General features: G+C 55.2%; 1 protein-coding gene across 12 annotated transcripts in view; it reads left to right on the top strand.

The window, feature by feature from the left end:
- Positions 1-19785, top strand: part of ARHGEF11 (Rho guanine nucleotide exchange factor 11) — a 117841-nt gene extending 98056 nt beyond the window's left edge. For 6 of the 12 annotated variants that reach the window (XM_044944193.2, XM_044944194.2, XM_044944201.2 and 3 more), the window contains 22 exons: positions 80-109; positions 1572-1601; positions 3063-3189; positions 6365-6544; positions 6633-6680; positions 6887-7074; positions 7310-7456; positions 7727-7806; positions 7907-8032; positions 8592-8709; positions 9587-9765; positions 10307-10382; positions 10697-10864; positions 11572-11662; positions 12443-12568; positions 13011-13072; positions 13953-14171; positions 14518-14880; positions 16421-16516; positions 17436-17683; positions 17867-18056; positions 18631-19785. In XM_044944193.2, the coding sequence (XP_044800128.2) occupies positions 80-109; positions 1572-1601; positions 3063-3189; positions 6365-6544; positions 6633-6680; positions 6887-7074; positions 7310-7456; positions 7727-7806; positions 7907-8032; positions 8592-8709; positions 9587-9765; positions 10307-10382; positions 10697-10864; positions 11572-11662; positions 12443-12568; positions 13011-13072; positions 13953-14171; positions 14518-14880; positions 16421-16516; positions 17436-17683; positions 17867-18056; positions 18631-18686 (2948 nt within the window). In that variant the 3' untranslated portion in view covers positions 18687-19785. The remainder of the gene's footprint in view (positions 1-79; positions 110-1571; positions 1602-3062; positions 3190-6364; positions 6545-6632; positions 6681-6886; positions 7075-7309; positions 7457-7726; positions 7807-7906; positions 8033-8591; positions 8710-9586; positions 9766-10306; positions 10383-10696; positions 10865-11571; positions 11663-12442; positions 12569-13010; positions 13073-13952; positions 14172-14517; positions 14881-16420; positions 16517-17435; positions 17684-17866; positions 18057-18630) is intronic. The other 6 variants (XM_044944195.2, XM_044944196.2, XM_044944202.2 and 3 more) reach the window with 3 other exon arrangements.
- The last annotated feature ends 123 nt before the right edge of the window (positions 19786-19908 follow it).

Raw genomic sequence — 19908 nt, forward strand, 5'->3', positions numbered from 1 at the left:
TGATGTAATTTTTATTTTGACTCGAAACATTAATTTGATTTTTCATGGTTTGCTTTTGTTTTTGTTTGTTTTCTTTTAGCATTTTATATTCCCTTGTCCCCTGTGGAAGGTAAAAGGACCATTTTATTTGGGTTTTTCTTTTCATTAGCATTGAGTTTCCATTTTCCAAGTCCTATCCTTCCCCTCTCCTTCATCTTCTCCCATTCTGCCCATCCTTCCTCCCTTTCCGCACTCCATTGCTCTTGTGTGTGGCTCCATGCTGCTAAAGCTCCCCAGGACAAGCCCCTGCCAGGGGCTCCTGCCCGCATGCTGGGCACATACTGCCTGATGCAGGGTGGGAGGGGCCGGGCCGCCACCCCCCAGGTACTGCTCCTCCTGGCGGTGCTGGCAGAGGCCAGCTCCTGGGCCCTCCAGGATGTTCCGCGACCTGGGGCCTTTCTCGTTCTGTCACCTCTCTGTGGGCGGCTCCAAGAGTCCAGGCTCTGTGTAAGTGAGGGGAACTCTCACACTGAAATGTCCTGCACAAGCTCCCCAGGTTTTTATTTTCAGTTGCTGTAATAAAATCCTCATTTTTTGAATGTTAGGTGGGGTTTTTTTGTTTGTTTGTTTTTTAGCTAATAATGGGTCTTCAGCAGTTTTGCCTTGAGGTGTTTTAATTTCTGTCATCTCCTTTGCTTAAGCCCTTCTGTGCAGCACTTGCATCTCTTCTGACTCTTAAAGCTTTGCCAGTGTCACTGACCTTAATTTGTGTATATTAGAGGACCTAATATCTTCTAAAAATCTGTGTATTTTTAAAAATAAATACATATATAATTGGCATTAACCCAAAGAAGCTTAGAACCTGGAGCTGGACAGGTTCCTTTCCCATCCGTGAAGTCCATATGCTTAGAATTAATTAAGTGATTAATATTCTCTAGGTTCGATAGTAAATCAAAGGGAGAGAGAGCAGCAAGATGCAGTCAGAAGTTTAATCAATTGCTAGAATTCACTTTATATAAAACGATGATTTAGAATAATGATTTTCGAAGTTATTTTTAAAGTTAAATCCCTAGCCTTGTTATGCTATTTTAAACAATAAAAGAATTATTGGGATGGGGGAGGGGGGGTGTCTGTAAAACAATGGAAAAAATGAAAAAATGGCCTTGAAACCCAGACTTTTATTTCTTAGCACATACTTCCTCCCATCCACCCTCCTTGAGGTGGGCACGAGGTAAGCAGCATGCCTAAGACCTGCCCCGGGTGCTTGCTTTGAGTCAGCCTGAGAGGGGCCAGGAATACCCAGGGTGGAGTTGCTGATCCTAGGAGCAGAATAAGGATGCTGGGTATTCACCATCTCTTTGAGTCAGATCTTTCTATTGTCATATCATGATTTGATTTGGTGTTCTCAAGTTCCCAGGACATCAGACAAATCAGTATGACATCTAAAACCAAACAACCACCAAAGCTAGAAAACCTCATTTACTGAGAAACTTGCCATTTATGATCATCAGCTATTAGCCTGATTTATTAGTTAATGTATCTGATTGTTAGTGACATATAATTCACTTTTACTTTGTTTCATTGTTATTCAGAGAATGGAGGAAGAAGAGCAAAGGCTGCTGGTAAAAACTTTGCTCTTTTCAAAAATGCGTTCCTTTCTACGTGTTTTTTCCTCTGTTACTCTGGGTTATTCAGTTATACCAAATCTCAGGACCACACCTGTTCCTTGTCTGGGGTGTAAGCTAGGGTGTAACTATATCCCAAGAACTGGGCCTTTTCCAAGTGGCCCAGGGGAGGGGGAACAATGGGCTCTGCCCGGAGTTGCTGTGTTCTAGGACGTTCCCAGGCTCCCGCATCATCCCCCAGCCAGGGATGCTCGGGCTGTGGCTGCACAGCTGCCCCAGGCTCCTGCAGTTGCCCCAGGGCCCAGGTGCACATTCAGTCTGGGACAGGCAGCTCTGACTCTAACCTCCAAAATGAGAGCAATGGCAGCAGCCTCGACTCCTACCACACACACACAGCCACCTGTTCTGCAGTTTCAGAAAAGCGTTACCTGTCTAAAGGATGTGGGATGGTGAGCTTTGAAGAGCCCAGTTAAATGTTTTCCTGTTTCTTCTGGCTTGGAAATTTTCTTATGAATCTCAGGTTTAGATCCACAGGGAGATTTAGATTGTGTATATCGATGGCAGAGTCTCTGGTTAGTACAGACAGGATCAGGGCCTGGCGCCCAGGGATATTCGTCTGCCTTCTGCATCCCACTTATCCTTCCTGTTGGCCCAGGCAGAGTGGCATCTTTAGCCCATCTCTTGTTCTGACAGCCTGGACCAGGAGCTTAGCAAATCCTCTTTGAAGATGGGAGCCACTGAGCCCTCAGCCTGAGCTCTCTTCTCCAGGGTCTCCATGTGGTAATATCACCTACGCCTTTTTACTCTTACCTGCTCTCTCTACTTGGAACACAGACAGCTCTCTTTTGTCTTAGCTTTGAATGCCAGAGAGTGACATCTGTCCTTCTAAGACCCACTCCCCACCCACCACTGGTAATGAAGTGTCTGATTCTTTAATGATGGAGATGAAGAGGCAGGAGTAGAGGCAGAAAGAACAGGAAGGCAAGTCGAGGAACAACACAATAGCGAACTCTGAAAGTGGTATAAATTTGAGAAGTGCTTGGTATAATTTGGCAACCTGGCCAAATTACAGGTAGATGTGTTTTCGGTCTTCTGGCTATTTTTTAAGCCTGTATATGGCTCTTGGGAAAAACCTAGAAACCTAGTAACGATTCTTAAGTGTGAGAGTCATTGTAATAAAGAATGTGCGAACCAAAAGAAGTATGCAGCGCAAATATATTTCCAAAGCCTCTCATTTTGCACCTGAAGAAAGAGTAGCCCCAGAAAGGAGGGGGACTGCACATGCCACACCCCACAGTGGAAGAGCCAGAACTCAAACCGTGTCTCCTGACCTCAGCCCCGTACTGTTCTCATCCATGCTTACTCATCACTGTCTTCTGGGCTCGAGGGGAGCAAGGGCCCTGAGGAGTTGTCCCTGAACTGAAAGCAGAGTATCTTTCATTATCTTTCTGCTTCCAGTCAAACCCGGCAACGTGAGGAACATCATTCAGCACTTTGAGAACAACCAGCAGTACGACGCCCCGGAACCTGGGACGCAGCGCCTCTCAACAGGAAGCTTTCCCGAGGACCTGCTGGAGAGCAACAGGTAACAGTGGCTGGACGGGGCCTGCTGGCTGCCCAGAGAGGGGAGCGCTGGCAGGGCGGAGCAGGGCTCAGTGCCAGCTACCTTACCCCCCACTATACTGTAAGGCTTCCGCTGTAGTGCTCTCTCCCTCTCCCCCAACTTTCCTGCCTGGGTGTCTTCAAAAGAAGACATACTGTGTGCTGGTGGTCAGGCCAGCAGGTGAGAGAGCAGGGCCCCTGACCTTCCGGCAGGAATCATGTGCCTTTAAAATTCCTTTGGATTCACTCCCTGGCCACTCAGCAGCCTCCACACTAAGAATGAGCTAGACTGTGTTATAAAGCAACTAGTCAGGAAACCCTAAATGACACAGCTAGAGAAGAGTCCAGGTTGGGGGTGGGAGGGTGGAGGGAGCTGGCGAAGGGAAATCTTGGAAAATAAGGAAGTTGGGTTAAGACAGTCTTTGGTGCCCATGAAGAAGAGAGCTAAAGATGAGGTTCTGTTGGGTGCTATAAAGGCAGATAGCATAATGGGCATCAGATATCCACCTCACCAAAGAGATACAAAGGCCATTGATTCAAAATGAAGTGTTCTTCTGGAAGAACAAGGGGAGCAGAGGCTGTGGTATTGCTCACGTTCTCCATCTCTGGCCGGGTTCTAAGAAGAACCCTCCCTGGCATTGACACGTGCTCTTGGACTTGCTCTTGACTGTGACGTGACAACCATCAAGTTAGGTCTAACATTCTACAGCCAGCACTCAAAGTAAAAGCTGCCCGTAGTCAGAAACATCCTTGCACCTTCCTTAAGTCACACTTGAGATATAATAAATGTGGTCTGTGTGTGCAAAACTAGTTCCTGTGTACACTGCTGAGCTGCACTATATGCAGGCCCAAAGGCATGAATCGGCCTGCACAATCAAACCATTCATTTACCCCTGAAGTAACTAGTTATCAGAATTCCCGCTTGTGTGCGGGGCTACTCCGTTCTGTTTATACTAAGCCTTTGTAAGCTTAATATATGTTAAAAAGTTTTGCCATAGTGAGAATTAACAAAGATTTAGGCAAGATAAAGGTTAGATTTGTGCCAGGGTCAGGGGCTGAGATCCCCTGGAGAAAGAAGCAGCAACCCCCTCCAGTATTCTTGCCTGGGGAAGTCCCCTGGACAGAGGGGCCTGGCAGGCTACAGTCCATGGGGTTTCAAAGAGTCAGACAAAACTTAGCAACTAAACAACAAAACAACAACAGAGGTTGAGTTCTAATGTTACTGAGTAAATTAAGTATACAAATTATATGACTGCTGAGGTAGGTGTGATCTTATAGATGTATCAAATATACAATTATAAGATATATTGTCAGCACTTTGAGGAAATATTTGAGACCATTTGTAAACGTATTCTTAAAGTTGTTAGATAAATTTGCCCTGAGACATTGGTGAGGATAGGATTCTGGCAGAAGTGTTTGAATTTGGCGATTATAAATTCACAGACAGTCTTGGAAGAAATGACATCGGCAGCGTAGTGTGTCAAAGGTTTTTGTAGAAACTAAACAGGTATAAGAAGCCCCCAGTTCTAGACAGCAGTAACCTAGGAACTTGTGGCTAGAGAAGGGTTGTATGCCTTCCTTCTTCTTGGGATCATTGCTCCCTTCTGGGTACTTGAAAGAAGCCCCAGGAACCTCATTGCACAAGGTTTGATGAGAGATGCTCAAGTGACCCATTGTGGGGCACTGGTGCACGTGTTTTGAGGTAGTCTGTATTGGCATTGTTCTGACAGGCTTCAAGGAGTGAGTTCAGTAGGGGATCAGCTGACAGTGTGGGTTCTAACCCTGCAGACAAACTGTTGGGACCCAGAGGGGAGCGGCATTTGGATCCCTTGGCAGTTCAGACTTGATGAATGGAGACCAGGCCATTTGGCTCCTTTTCTGCAGCAGTCTGCTGTGCTATTAAGAACTCTCCAGACTCCCCAGGCCTTCTGTGGTCCTAGATGCAGAGCAGGAAATAGATTAGCAATAATGTCAGCAAAGAACCAGCCCAGCAGGGCCATGGGGGGAGGCACCATCCTGGGGCAGCTAGGGGTCAGAGATGCCAGCTGTCACAGGGCTGATGCGCTGCAGGACTTGAAAAAGAGCAGCACCCAGTCGTCAGCATCTCAAGCCCCACAGACACTCAGTGACCAAGAATGGCAGGCCAGGAAGCAGGTTTCTGCCCATCAGTAAGCATGCCCCTGAAGGACCCTTCCAAGCTGCCCTGCTCCGAGGGGGCTGGAAGCCTAGAAAGGATGCTCTCAGGATAAGAACAGAAGAAATCCACTATCCACATCGCAACTGGAGGGGTGGGAATTCAGATAGACTTTTCTGACAGGCAGTATGGAGAATGCTAAAGAGTATGTGAGGGGGTACTTGTACAAGGAGAGCTCTGCCTCGAGCAGAGTCCATGGTGGGCACCAACCCGTTCCAGAGCAGAGGGCCAGGTGGGCCGGCCAGGAGATGGCGGGGGCAGGGAGGGTAGGACCTCATGGTTCCTGGTGATAGACTTTGGTGTCCACAGCAGCCTGATGGGGACTCAGAGTCTTTGGCATCCAGATACCCCACAAGTCTGATTCTGTTAAGTCCCAGATTTTAGCTTCCTTTTGGGATCCCTTTCTGATAAGTCAGGAGGAAGATGAAGGCTTCCTGGTGGCTCAGTGGTAAAGTATCTGCCTGCCAGTGCGGGAGACACGGGTTCGATCCCTAGTCTGGGAAGATCCTACATGCCGCGGAGCAGCTAAGCCCGCGGGGCCACCACTGTTGAGCCTGGGAACCACAGGTGCTGAGCCCAAGTCTGAAGCTCCTGAAGCTTGCATGCCCTAGAGCCCGTGCTCTTCAACAAGAGAGGCCACCGCAATAAGAAGCCCACGCACACCGCAACTAGAGAAAAGCCCACATAGCAACGAAGACCCAGCATACCCAAAAGATAAATAAAATTTTTTTTAAAAAGAAAGAGGAAGATGAGAGGCTCTGTCCATCAAGCCTAGCTGGGGAGAGGAAGGAGTCTGTAGTAAAAGCGGTTTGTCACTGAGCAGCGTCTGCCACCGGGAGTTTGGGCACGTTGGGGCTGGTGTTTGGAGTGGAGGCCTGCAGTGCCGAGGCAGGCCCTGAGATGGAGTAGCAGGTCAGAGCTGGTCAGATGTGAGACCCCAAGGTCTCTTGCTGTTTCCACCCAGTTCACGCTCAGAAATTCGCCTGGGCCGGTCTGAGAGCCTGAAGGGCCGGGAGGAGATGAAGCGGTCCCGGAAGGCGGAGAACGTGCCCCGCTCTCGCAGCGACGTGGACATGGACGCCGCCGCGGAGGCCGCCCGCCTGCACCAGTCAGCCTCCTCGTCTGCCTCCAGCCTCTCCACCAGGTGGGCGGGGCTCGGGGAGGGCTCCGCCCACTGGTATCTTGGGGACCAGGCAGCAGAGGGTGGCTGAGAGTTGACATTCTCTCCACAGGTCTCTTGAGAACCCAACCCCTCCCTTCACCCCCAAAATGGGCCGCAGGTGAGTGATGGGCGCAGCAGCGTCTCTGTTAGGTGTCCCCAACCCAGCCATGCCTTCTGCTGGCCTGTTGGCGGTGCAACTCCTCTTCCTGGCTTCCTGGTTTCCCAGGGCCCAGGACAAGCAGGTTGGGCAGGGGAGTGGGGGACACACCCCACGTTTGACCTCTTCCTCCGTGTGGCACTAAGCCGGCACCTCTTTTCCCCCAGGAGTATCGAGTCCCCCAACTTGGGGTTCTGCACAGACCCCCTCCTCCCCAACCTGCTAGAAGACGATCTGGGCCAGCTGTCTGACCTGGAGCCAGAGCCAGACGCCCAGAACTGGCAGCACACAGTGGGCAAGGACGTGGTGGCCAGGCTGAGCCAGAGGGAGATTGACCGGCAGGAGGTCATCAATGGTGAGACCAGCTGCCTCTCCCTACTTCCACGCTGACTCGTGTGGTAACAGGTGCAGAGCACCTCGGACACAAAGGGTGGTAGAGAGAGAGGGTGGGGCCTTAGGGCACGGCCGGCCCATGCTGTGATTCCTATGAGGACCACCTCCATCCTGGCCTTCAGGAGAGGTCCCAGTATATCCTTGCTGATGGCTGTCCTGCTGTCTCTCTGGCCCTCCTTACCCCTGCACCTGCTCAGAGCTGTTCGTGACCGAGGCATCCCATCTGCGCACACTCCGGGTCCTGGACCTGATCTTCTACCAGCGGATGAAGAAGGAGGGCCTGCTGCCCCGAGAGGAGCTGGCCCGGCTCTTCCCCAACCTTCCCGAGCTCATCGAGATCCACAGTGAGGAGCTCCCCACCCGCCCCCGCCCCTGGCCAGCCTTCAGATTTCTGCCCACATGCCAGGACCCCCAAGCACATAGCCCCTGCCTCTTCTTTTTGGTGGGAGAACCTGATGCCCAGCCTGAAGCCAGCATTCCAACTCCCCCACACGTGAAGTGGCTCCCAGACCCTGCCCCCATGGCACAACCCTCAGAGACCTCTTCCCCCATCACCAAGGGCCTGGCCACACAGCTCAACCCCAGGCGCTTCTGTCTTCTCTCCTTGCCCCCAGATTCCTGGTGTGAAGCTATGAGGAAGCTCCGGGAGGAGGGCCCCATTATCAAAGAAGTCAGTGACCTCATGCTGGCTCGGGTATGGCTGCCCAGGCCCCGGGGAGGCCTTGGAGGAAGAGGGGGAGAGGTTCCAGGCCGGGGTGTGAGGTGGGCTGTATGGTGTCCATTCTCCTTGTCAGTTCGACGGCCCTGCCCGGGAGGAGCTCCAGGAGGTGGCTGCACAGTTCTGCTCCTATCAGTCCATCGCTCTGGAGCTGATCAAGACCAGGCAGCGCAAGGAGAGCCGGTTCCAGCTCTTCATGCAGGTACGCTTGGCCTCTGCTTGTCACCGCTGAAACCAGCCAGTCCAGTCTTAGCTCAGTGAGGCCGAGGGGGAGAGTTTACCAGGTCAACCCACGATCTCCCAGACTGCCCCCCTGGCCCCCAGCTCCAGGCACCTTGGCCTCTTCTCTCTACCAGGGTTGGTGACCAGCAATTCTGCTCCATCCACACCCTCCCCAGGCCCCCTCTTCAGAAACACTGACATATACCCGCTTTCAAGACAGAGACACCAGACTTGCCATCAGATGGCTCTGCTTACCTACTAGTGCCTGTATTTACTCAGATGGATCTCAGTTTTTTTGTCTATAAAGTGGGAATAATCCTTGCTTTATGTGGCTTGACCGTATCCCTTTCTTGGGCTGTTGTCTTCCTGCCCCCACCAGCTTTTTCCTAAATATCAAAGCAAGAAGCTGCCACCACCATTTCTGAGCGACTGTTCTGGAATTAGGACCTATTTAGCATCTGTCCCGTCCTGTGGGTCCTGCGCCCACAAGCCAGCTCCTAACCGGGCTGCCATCTTCCTCTGTGCGTCCTTCCCTGTAGGAGGCCGAGAGCCACCCTCAGTGCCGGCGACTGCAGCTTCGAGACCTCATCATCTCCGAGATGCAGCGGCTCACCAAATACCCGCTGCTGCTGGAGAACATCATCAAGCACACGGAGGGTAGGGCCCACGGACACCTGGCCTTGGGAGGCAGCAGCCCGTAGCCCACAGCCTGGTTCTGGCACAGACCTGCTTTGTGACCTTAACAAGTCACTTGACCTCTCTGGTCTTGAGGGTCTTCATCCTTGTGTTCTTACGGTCAGTCTCAGAGAAGATAACCATTGTAGTAATGTGCTTTGGCAATAAATAAGGTTCTCAGCACAGGAGGAGGTACAGGCTGCCACTGGCCTGTGTGGGGCCTCTGTGCAGATGGGAGCAAAGGCTCTGATGATGTGGGGTTGGCACACAGGGCACCTTGGCTCCTCTGAGGGGCGTGGTCCCGCACCAGAGGTTGTGACTGGATTTTAGTCCCATTCATACCCCCTGCTGGACATCTCTGGGGGCGTTGTGATGCGCAAAAGATACAGCTATGCATGGTGAGTTACTCCAGAGGAGTAGGGGACCAAGCTGAATAGGGGGTCTAGCCCCAGGTCGTCACTGTCCCTGGGATCCCGAGCACCTTTCACCACCCTCAAGTTGGAGACGTTGGCCTCAGCGTGGAGAAGTGGGAAGGACCCGCAACTCCCTGTTCTTAGAGGGAGGCGCCATCGCTCCCTCGGTCCCCATCCATGTCCCCACACCTGTAGAGCCAGTTGTAATCTAGGCAGGAATTCCCAAGAGCCATCACTGTCTGCAGAGCAGAGGTCTGACGCCTATGCATCCTCAAAATATGTCGTCCTTAAGTTTGAGGTCCAAGTTAGGCAGGGTGGTATATCTCCACCCATCCCCGTGACGTGTGACTAGCTGGCCCCGGTAGCCCACTAATGTGTGTCGGTAGCCAGCTCCTGGCAGGCTCATCTGGCAGGAGCCCTAAAAACCCTCGTTACCCCATGGGCAGGCGGCACCTCCGAGCACGAGAAACTCTGCCGGGCCCGGGACCAGTGCCGGGAAATTCTCAAGTATGTGAACGAAGCAGTAAAGCAGACAGAGAACCGGCACCGTCTGGAAGGCTACCAGAAGCGCCTGGACACCACCTCTCTGGAGAGGGCCAGCAACCCCCTGGCAGCAGAGTTCAAGGTCAGAGCCCCACAGGCACACATACTTCTTGGGCCTCCTTAGGAGCAGCAGTCCACTCAGGACCTGGAGAGTACTGGGGGCAGGAGACCTGTGCCGGTTTGTAAAAGGACGTGTGATGAGATCCCTGGAGTTACACAGCACCGGTTACTGTTGTCACCTTGTCCCTAGACAGACAAGGGCAAACAGCCCGACTACAGAGGCTAGATGTGAGAACTCAGCCAGGGAGAGCAGGAGGTGGGAACAGACTCAAGGTAACAGTGAAGGCCATGTGGGAGGAAATAAAGCTGAAGGCATGGGCAGGACCCCCTTTGGAGGATCAACAGCGTGTGGTAGGGGGTAGAGAGACCCCCGCTGGGGCCACCAGTGTATCCCCCAGCACAGCACGTGGCCGGACTTTGCAGTTGCCTTTTTACTTGTTTGCATCCCCCACAAGAATGTGAGGGCAAGGGACTAGCTCTTGTTCACACCACTGATGCCCAGCACCTTGGCATAGAGTCCAGGTTTTCAGATGCTTGTTGAATGAATGGTGTCTCTTTAACAGAGTTTGGATCTTACAACCAGAAAGATGATCCATGAGGGGCCTCTGACCTGGAGGATCAGCAAGGATAAAACCTTGGGTAAGCGCCAGGGGCCTGGGGCCAAGAGGGAATCTAGGGCGTCACCCGGGCTCTTCCTCTCTGGATCATCAGCCCTGTACCTGGCGCTCTTAAGGGCGGTAAGGTAGCTGGGAGGCAGCTCCAAACACCACCAGGGCTGAGAGCTCAGGGCACCTGGAGCACAGCATGGGGAGTGAGGACCAAAAACCAAGCAGGTCACCAGACTCCAGGGCTTCCCAGACTGAGGACGACCATCCAGGAGCCTCTGGTATCCCAGGTGCTGGTGAGGGCTGAGCAGGCAGCGGGTAACCCTCACCAGCACCACCGTCCTCCAGACCTCCACGTGCTGCTGCTGGAGGACCTCCTGGTGCTGCTGCAGAAACAGGACGAGAAGCTGCTGCTCAAGTGCCACAGCAAGACAGCCGTGGGCTCCTCGGACAGCAAGCAAACCTTCAGCCCCGTGCTCAAGCTCAACGCCGTGCTCGTCCGCTCGGTGGCCACAGGTACCCACGAGGAGACAGCCCCAGCTGGCCCAGGTCCCAGGCCATGCACCCTGGTACTCACGTCCAGTGAGCGCTGGGTGATGAACTTACTGGCCTGCCTGTGTGACTTTCCTTCTACCCTGACTCATCTAAGCAGGAAGATGTGGTTCAGTATGAGGTAGGATGGGGATAAAGGTGGACAGCCTGGTGCAGGCAGGATGGGATGTGAGCACCGAGGGTGGCCTGAGGATGAGGAAGCAGAACTGGGCAGAGACGAGTAGGACACGCCTTCCTGCTGCAGGAGGGACAGGCAGAGTTCACATCCACAGTCCAGAGCCCAGCCCTGTGCTCGGGGCACGTTAGTGAGAAGCGGGGCATGTACAGGAAGGGCTCTGGGCTCGCTCTCCTCAGCTGTAGCGTGGGGAGTGATGCGATGCCTGTCTCTTGGAGGAGGTGGAAAGGGAGGATGGGTGTGATGTGGTTTTATAACCCTCAGCCCTCACTGTGAGGAAAGTGGGCGGCAAGGACTATGAAGGTGGCATTAGAGGAGCCAGAATGGCCTCTGTCCTTCTGTAAGTGGAACCCAATGACCTAGGTCCAACTAGCGCTGCATTCTCCACCTGGTTGAGGGTCAGGGTGTCAAGACCACACTTTGTCACCTGACCCAGGCTGCAGTCATGCCTCTGCCACCCCCAGTACAGACCCTTCTGCTTCTCTCTTCTTCACAGATAAACGGGCCTTCTTCATCATCTGTACCTCTGAGTTGGGCCCACCCCAGATCTACGAGCTGGTGGCTTTGACATCATCAGACAAGAACACGTGAGGATTGCTGGGAAGCGGGGCAGTCCCGCGTAACTGCCATCCCCGTGGGACCAGGGCGGTGTGTGAGGACTTGGACAGTGAGACCAGGACTGGGCCCGGAGTGGTTAGAGGATGGGGCCTTGACGCAGAAGAGGGAGATAAGACAGACACAGAGAGGCTTTCGGGATCGCCATCCCTAAACCCGTGAGCGGCCTGTCCAAGGAAAGAGGCGCTACCAGCGGTCTTCCAGCCATCCGCTGCTCCTCTCCTTTCTCTGGCTCCGCTCCCTTCCCCTGGGTTCTTCTTCTCTTTCTCCATCAAGTGTTTTAAATGCCTGCGTTCTTCAAAGGTGTTTGCCTCCATAACTGTCATCTCCACCCCCCGGCATCCACCTGCCCATATTTCCGACAGTAGCCAGCCTCAGTAGTAGCCTGTCTGACACAGAGGCCAGAGACAGCTTAGCTTGGGTCAGACAGTTTCTCGGGGCTTCCATCTGTGACTGCGGATAGCGCTGCCTCTTGGGAGTTACGTTGAGAGAGAACAGATACTGAATGCAGAGCGCAGAGCCTAACAGAGGGTTGGTGTTCAGCAGTTGGTAGCTGCGAGGTATATAAACCTGCCCCAGGTGGGGCAGCCAATCAGAGCTGCACGGGTGCTGGGACGCCCACTGGGCAGAGGGTCCTCAGTGCAGGCTCTGGCAGAGGGCCTCGCAGCTCTGACTCGGGGTTGGTGGGGGAGGCACTGTGCTCCTCTGCCCTCTTGTCACCACCAGACCTCTCTTTTCCTGCTGAGCAACAGGTGGATGGAGCTCTTAGAAGAGGCTGTTAGGAACGCCACCAGGCTCCCCGGAGCTGCCCCAACACCCATCCACCCCCCGCCCCCAGGCCCCCAGGAGCCAGCCGACCAGAGCCCCCCACGCAGCAGGTGAGCAGCCCTCCAGGCCCGCTCACCATCCCCCCTCCAAGCCACTTGTGTGCTGCTTCTAAGCCCTTCGTCCCCTGGGCTGGGCAACCTCAGCTGCCGGGTGTTAGCAGGCAGGTGGAGTAAGGCACGCCTGCACCTCCACCTTCTGTCCCTGCTTGGCCTTACCCCCACTGCCCAGCTCAGACTGTGCCTGAGTTGTGGGGGTGAGGGGGCAGAATCAGGACCAAGAGAAGCTTGGCCAGCACCCACCCTCCTCTCCAGGTTGCTAACCAGACAGCAGGTCTGAAATCTAAGCCACTGCCTTCTTGGCCCTGCTCCTGCATTGCCCATGTGAACTCAGGAGGCCAGAGTGGAATTTCATGACGTGGCCATCTCCCAGCTGGCAGAGAGCCAGAATTCCAGGCAGGCGGGCCTCTCTCACCTTGACTGTTTCTCCTCACAGGGCAGGACCGGATGACTCCGAGGTGTTCCGTGGTGAAGCGGAGCCTGGGGCAGCCCCTGGAGGTAAGTCCCTGAGCTGTCTCTGTGGGGGCCCGACCCAGTTCACTCTCTGTAGGCACAAATAAGGAGGTGGCTGGGGGTGATAGGAGAGAGCCATAAAGGGCCATAAGAACAGAGAAAAGCAGAATGAGGAAGGAGGTCTGAAGAGGAAAGAACAGGCTCAAGTGAACAGAGCTTCCCCCCTGAGGAGGAAGAGGGGGCAGTCGGGTAGAGTCTGGGGGCTCCTAGTGGAGAACGAGATGCTCTTAGAGGTGTGCTGGTATGGGAATCCTGAGGGTGGGGATGGGGAGTGGAGCTCAGAGGGCTGAAGATACAGTCACTAGGTCGACAGGGGCACGAGGGCCCCAGACAGAACTCTGGTTGAGTTTTTAGTGTGAAGTAACTTACCGCCTCAAGTTGAGAGAGAAATCTCCTGAGTAGGCTCCCTGGCTGGGTCTGTTTTCTGATTCCTTCCGCGTGAATGCTCCTCCTAACTCCCTCCCCACTTCAAGTCTTTGTGCAGATAGATTGTCAGCTTTGCAGCAATTTACCTTCTTTGACCACTCGGTTTAATACCAGCATTCGTGATCTTCCATACCCCCACGTATGGTTTTTTCTTTCCTATCGCACTTCTTAGCTAATTCATGTAGTTAATTTACTTATTTTCTTTTTCTCTATGTTCGTCAATTAGAATTTAAGTTCCGCGGGGCAGGGATCTCTGTTTTTTTCTACTGATGTGTGCCAGGAGCCTGGGATGGTGCCTGGCCATGATTGAGGCTCAGTAAACATTGTGAAATGAATCAGCCAGTGTTCCCAGCCCCTTGAACCCGAAGCTGGACCTGGGATCAGCCCGTACATGCCCTCCCTCTTTCCCTGCTTTATACTGTCCTCCCATCTGAAACAGGCATGGGGTGCCAGCAGAGGGTCCAAGGGAAGCCCTCGGCCCTGCTGGCAGATGCTGAGCAGGAGGGCAGCGTGGAGGAAGAGGAACTGGGAGCGCTGCCTCACTCTTCTGCCTCGCTGGACAGTGAGCACAGGGGAAGCAGGACGAGGGACCCCCTCCTCCTGCCCCTCCCAGGCCCTCTCTTCATAGAAGGACTCGCCGACGCAGCCCTGGAGGACGGTGAGTGCCTCCTGGCCCTGGCTGTCAGCCCCCAGTGCCCCAGCGGCTTGGCCAGTGTCAACAGGCAGATACTCAACTCGGCCTGCTCAGAGGCTCTCCCTGAGTTGCGCTCAAGGAGAGAAGGATGCAGAGAGACCGCTGTTGTTCCTGTCCCCCTGCCCCGCCCTTCAGCCCACCCCCCAGCTGGTTGGCCAGAGTCTCCCAGCTCCACCCTGTGACTGCGGAGGCAGTGCCACCAGGGCGGGGAGAAGGGAGCAGCAGCCCCCCACCTCCTCTGCACCCGCTCCCGCCATGGCCAGGTGTGCGGTCCTGTGTCCAGGAAGCCATCCCCCTGTTTCCCCTCCAGTGGAGAACCTGCGGCACCTGATCCTGTGGAGCCTGCTGCCCGGTCACCCCACGGACCCCCGAGCTGCCGGGGAGCCCGAGGACGACCTGACCCCTACACCCTCCTTCATCAGCATCACTTCGCACCCCTGGGACCCAGGCTCCCCAGGGCGAGCTCCTGCGGGGACTGAAGGGGACACTGCCCCACTCTTGGGGCCAGAGTGGAGCCAGCCTGGACAGGAGGACATGGCTTTGCGTTCTCTGGAACAACTGCCCCCAAGGACCAGGAATTCTGGGATCTGGGAATCTCCCGAGCTAGACAAGAGTCCGGAGGAAGAAGCTTCAAGCACAGAGGGCACAGGAAGTTACAAAGTTGTAAGAAAAGGTAAAGTAAGTTGGGGTGTCCCCTGGGGGGCACATGGCCAGCTTTGCTAGGGGAGCACTGAGTCTTCCAGCTGGCTGCTTCCCCCCTCCCCACCGCCCCTGTCTGGAAGCCGTGTGTGCAGAGGTTTGTCCCGATCCTAGGGAAGGAGACCTGTTGACATCATGTAAAGGCTTAGGGGTCAGACAGCCGAGGTACAGGGTCCGAGCTCTGTTACTTAATATCCCTGTGACCCTGGGAGAAATTCTAAAGCCCCTCTGGACTTCATTCTGCGTTATGAGGATATCACTGTGGCACAAGTCAGCTGCCAGTAAGTTTCTGCTAGCATTGTTCACTGCTCGCAGTCCTAAGGAGAAGTGGGGCCCTTCTCAGGGTCTTCATCTCCAGAAAGACATGGGCAGAGGGCTACAGCTGGTGGCTCCAAAGAGCAGCAAGGAAGCATTGATGTCTGGGGCGGACGCGGGGTGGGTCTGCAGGCAGAGCCAACAGGAGGGCTGCAGGATGGGCTGGGGAGCCGTGTGAGACTGGGGGGCTCTGGTGAATGAGCAGGGAGCTGGGCAGCCTGCAGGACGGGCTGGGGAGCCGTGTGAGACTGGGGGCTCTGGTGAGTGAGCAGGGAGCTGGGTGGCCTGCAGGACGGGCTGGGGAGCCGTGTGAGACTGGGGGGCTCTGGTGAATTAGCAGGGAGCTGGGCGGCCTGCAGGACAGGCTGGGGAGCCGTGTGAGACTGGGGGGCTCTGGTGAGTGAGCAGGGAGCTGGGCGGCCTGCAGGACAGGCTAGGGAGCCGTGTGAGACTGGGGGCTCTGGTGAGTGAGCAGGGAGCTGGGCGGCCTGCAGGACAGGCTGGGGAGCCGTGTGAGACTGGGGGGCTCTGGTGAATTAGCAGGGAGCTGGGCGGCCTGCAGGACAGGCTGGGGAGCCGTGTGAGACTGGGGGGCTCTGGTGAGTGAGCAGGGAGCTGGGCGGCCCGCAGGACGGGCTGGGGAGCCGTGTGAGACTGGGGGGCTCTGGTGAATGAGCAGGGAGCTGGGCGGCCCCGGTTTTAATACAGGAAAAACCAGGACGGGCTGGGACAGGGGTCAGGGCAGGTTTGGCCAGAGCCCAGACGACGGAGGGAAGAGTCAGCTGAGGAGAGGGCAGCCTGGTCTGAGGAGTGCAGCAGTGAGGGGAAGAGGGGCGGGGGGTGTCCACACCAGTGCCAGGGGTCTCCTTTCCTCCCCCAGTGCCCAGCTCTGCCTCCTTTTCCAGGAGCATTTTTCTCTCCACCTGCCCGAGGTCTGCGCTCTCTCCTGGGTTTCTGGGACCTGACCTTCCTTCTCTCTCCTCTGGTGAATTGGTGAATTGGTGGAGCAGTTCTCTGTAGCTCTGCGGGGTGTAATCATGTGTGATCTTGTGTTTACTTTGTTCTTCCCTTTTTCTTTTTCTTCACCCCCCCCGCCCCGCCCCACACCTGCCTCTTCTCTCTCCCTCTCCTTCCTGCTCCGTCTCCCTTCCCTTTCCTTCTCTCGGTCTCTGCTCTCCCTGGTGGTGGTGTTGGTGCAGCGGAGGTGGCAGGCAGCAAGGTGGTCCCTGCACTACCAGAGAGTGGCCAGGCAGGGCCTGAGCCACCCGAAGCGGAAGGCGGAGCAAAGGCTGCGGGTAACGAACCTCTCCTTGGAGCCAGAGGCAGGCAGGGCTGGAATGGGAGCCCTTGAGGGCAGAGCTGGGCTTCCGGGGTTAGACCCCTGCCTGCAGTCACGTGGGTCCATGCACCACCATACACATTCTTCAACTGTCTGGAATCGGGGAGAGTAGGCCGTGGGCCTAAAGGTGGCGGGCCACACCTGTGCCAGCCCCTCTCCAAGAGCTGCACAGGCCCCTTTCAGAGCCGCAGATGAAGCAGCTGTGCTGAGTCACAGGAGGTGGGGGAGGTGAGCGCAGTGTCCTTAGCCTGACCCTCTGAGCCACCTCACCCCCCACACCAACCACCACACCAGTCAGGGTCACTGTGGGAAAGGGCGTGCGGGGCCTCCCAGGCTCCTGGACGTTTACCTATGCTGACTGTCCTGTCAGGGACCCTCGGCATCCTTCTCTAGCTGTCCCTAACCCTCTCTGATGAGGTATCTGAAAGATCATGAAGTAATTGGCCATTGGGGAGGGGGCTGTGTTGAAGCTCAGCAGAGCCTGAGATGGGGTAGAAGAAGGAGGCGCCCACCCACCTCTTTCAGAAGCATCTAAAGCCAGCTCACCCCCCTCTTCACCCTTCCTTCAGGGAATGGGGGCCACTGCAGTTTCCCAGAAGAAACACAACCACCCTGCCTCTTCTCCCTTAACCTCCACTACTAGCTCCTTAGTCTCCCCCTGGTGTGGGCCCCACTGGGCAACATCACCATCTCGAAGGTTCTCAAGGCAAAGGGTTTGGGGAGACTGGTAGGCAGCTTGGGGCCAGCCTGCTCTGAGCTCATCTGCAGTGGCTTCCCTGGGCCTATGGGTCAGCCTGGGAGAGAGACACTGGGGGCAGAAGGCAGCTTAGACTTCCTCTGTTTGCCTCCTAATTTCTTTGTCTTGCTGGGGACAGGGAACTGCTTTTACGTCAGCATGCCGGCAGGACCCCCTGACTCAAGTACTGAGCCGTCAGGAGCACACACGAGCCCTTCCCAGCCCGACGGCCTCCCTGCCTGGCAGACAGAGCCTCAGCCCCCACTTCAGGGAGGCCATGGAGATCAAAAGCGCCCCAGCCGCTCTCCCCCAAGTCTGGCCCTCAGGGATGTGGGCATGATCTTCCGCACCATCGAGCAGCTTACCCTCAAGCTCAACCGGCTCAAGGTAAGGGCTCAGGTCCCCAGAGGCGCAGTCCACCCCTCCGAGACCCTTCACCCACAAGAGCTGTCTTTGCAGGGGCCCTAGATCCTGGCCCTGGGCTCTGGCCTCAGCCCGCCCCGCCACCCTCTAGCACAGCCTCTTCCCCAGAGGGGCTGGAGAGCAGATATCCCTGTGCTACTCTTCCAGGACATGGAGCTGGCCCACAGAGAGCTGCTCAGGTCCCTCGGGGGCCAGTCATCTGGCGGCACCACACCTGTGGGCAGTTTCCACACGGAGGCAGCTAGATGGATAGAAAGCTCCCTCTCCCCTCCAGCCAAGGAGCCCCCGGCCTCTGACTCCACGGACAGCCGCGAACTGGGGCCCTGTCCTGAGGATGGTGAGTGAGGTCCTCTGGGGTTGGGGGTGGGTGGGTGTGTGGAGAAGGCCTTCGGCTCCTGAGGAAACATCACCACACGGCTATGAGAAGATGGGGGAGTTTTGAGAAGGGGTCTCATTTTTTTTTTACTCCTCAAGTACAATTCATTCACTCATTTCCTCAGCTTCAGGAGGAGGAAGCTCCCCTAAAAGTGGGAACCTTAGAACTGAACCCTCTTTTCTCCTTGGGTTCTGGAGATAACCCAAGAGGAACCTAGTCTCACATCCGAAACCCATCCTTAATAAGTGCTTCAGAAGCAGATTGTGTGGGCTGGGGCCACGGCTGTGCTCCCACTCAGGCAGGCAGACCCATACCTACCCATGGGTTTGGAGGCCAACAAAACAGAAGTGGGGTTCAGCAGACAGCTCTTTCCAGGCCCCACAGGGAACTCTGAGGTTTCTGGTGGAGGAGAACGCCTGTCACTGGAGGATGGCACTAAAGAGCTGCTCTCACAGGCCTGAGGACTGCCCAGGAGAAACATGGGGGAGGGCCATCTCGCAGGCCGGCTCCTCACCGCCATCCCCACTCCCCACAGGCCCCACTCCGCTGGAAGACGGCATGGCAGACACAGCCGCATCCCCAGGACCGTAGCTGTCGGAACCACTGAGTCCTCACATCCCCACTCCTCCGCTAGGGACTGGCCTGAGGCAGGCGCAGGGTGGGGAGACCCCAGACCTCCTCCCTGCGGAAGAGGCGGCTGAGGAGAAGGCTCCAGCCGAGACCCCGGGGGAGATCCGCATGTTGCTTGGTCTGCTCAGATTGGAGTCAAGTGTCAGTGTCTTTTCCCCTCCCTTCAGGCCACCCCTTCAAGGCCTCCTGTCTCTAAGCATGCAGACTGCATCTGAAAGGCCCCCCTTATCCCCACGTACTTGTGCGCGCCTGTATGTGTGGGTGCCCTCAGACAAGCCAGTGTGAGTGTAAGGAGGCAGCTCCGGTGTAAATGCACTTTCTTCCTCCCCTCCCTTCTCCACAGGACCCCCAGGCTGGGTGGGTGTCTCCACCTCTCCTCTCTTTGTCACTTTGGTTTCCTATAAATATGTATGTATTGTATGTGTATCTCTGCGATTGTAAATAACTTCACCCTTTTTTGTTTCTGATCCTGGAGCGCTGGAGGCAGTTACAGAGGGGCTGCTAAGGGAACAGGAGGTTCACTTGGGCCTCCTAGTTAGCGGCCCAGCTCCAGGATCAGGACCCAGAGGTGGGGCCATCCCTGAGGCCCCCAGCTTCCAGCCTCCTGGCCCGGTGCTGAGCCCCTCCCTCCCTCCCAAGACTTCTCATCTTCAGGGGAACTTCTTACCCTACCTGTGTCCACCCTTCCCCACCCTCTCCCCGTAGAAAACCAGTGTATCAGGTACAGAGCTGAAAACTGGGCCCCAGGACGGGGGGTAGGGGGTTGAATGCTGGAGTCCCTCAACTAACCTAGGACCATCCCCAGGGGCTACCACAGCCTTGGCCCCCATTACCACACCCACTCCACCCCCCACTGACTAATAGAATATACACACTGTGCTAGGTGTATATATACATATATATATATAAATATATATATATAATATATAAAATATAGATATGGAAATGACTGTTTTGCTGTTAAAATAATGTATACTCTTTTATTTTCTTCCTTTCATGGTTAAGTTTTTTTTGTTTTTTTTTTTTTTTTTTAAGAAAAGTTAAATATTCTTCAACTGTGGTGGTATGTGTGTGATTCTTGGAACCACTGTGATCAAAGATACTGTAGTTGTTCCTTCTGAGACTGGTTAGCATTGGACAGAAGGAACGGAACGCAGCCCCCAGACCCAGGCCTTGCCATATT

The sequence above is a fragment of the Bubalus bubalis genome, chromosome 6 (assembly GCF_019923935.1).
Source record: "Bubalus bubalis isolate 160015118507 breed Murrah chromosome 6, NDDB_SH_1, whole genome shotgun sequence".
NCBI lineage: Eukaryota > Metazoa > Chordata > Mammalia > Artiodactyla > Bovidae > Bubalus > Bubalus bubalis.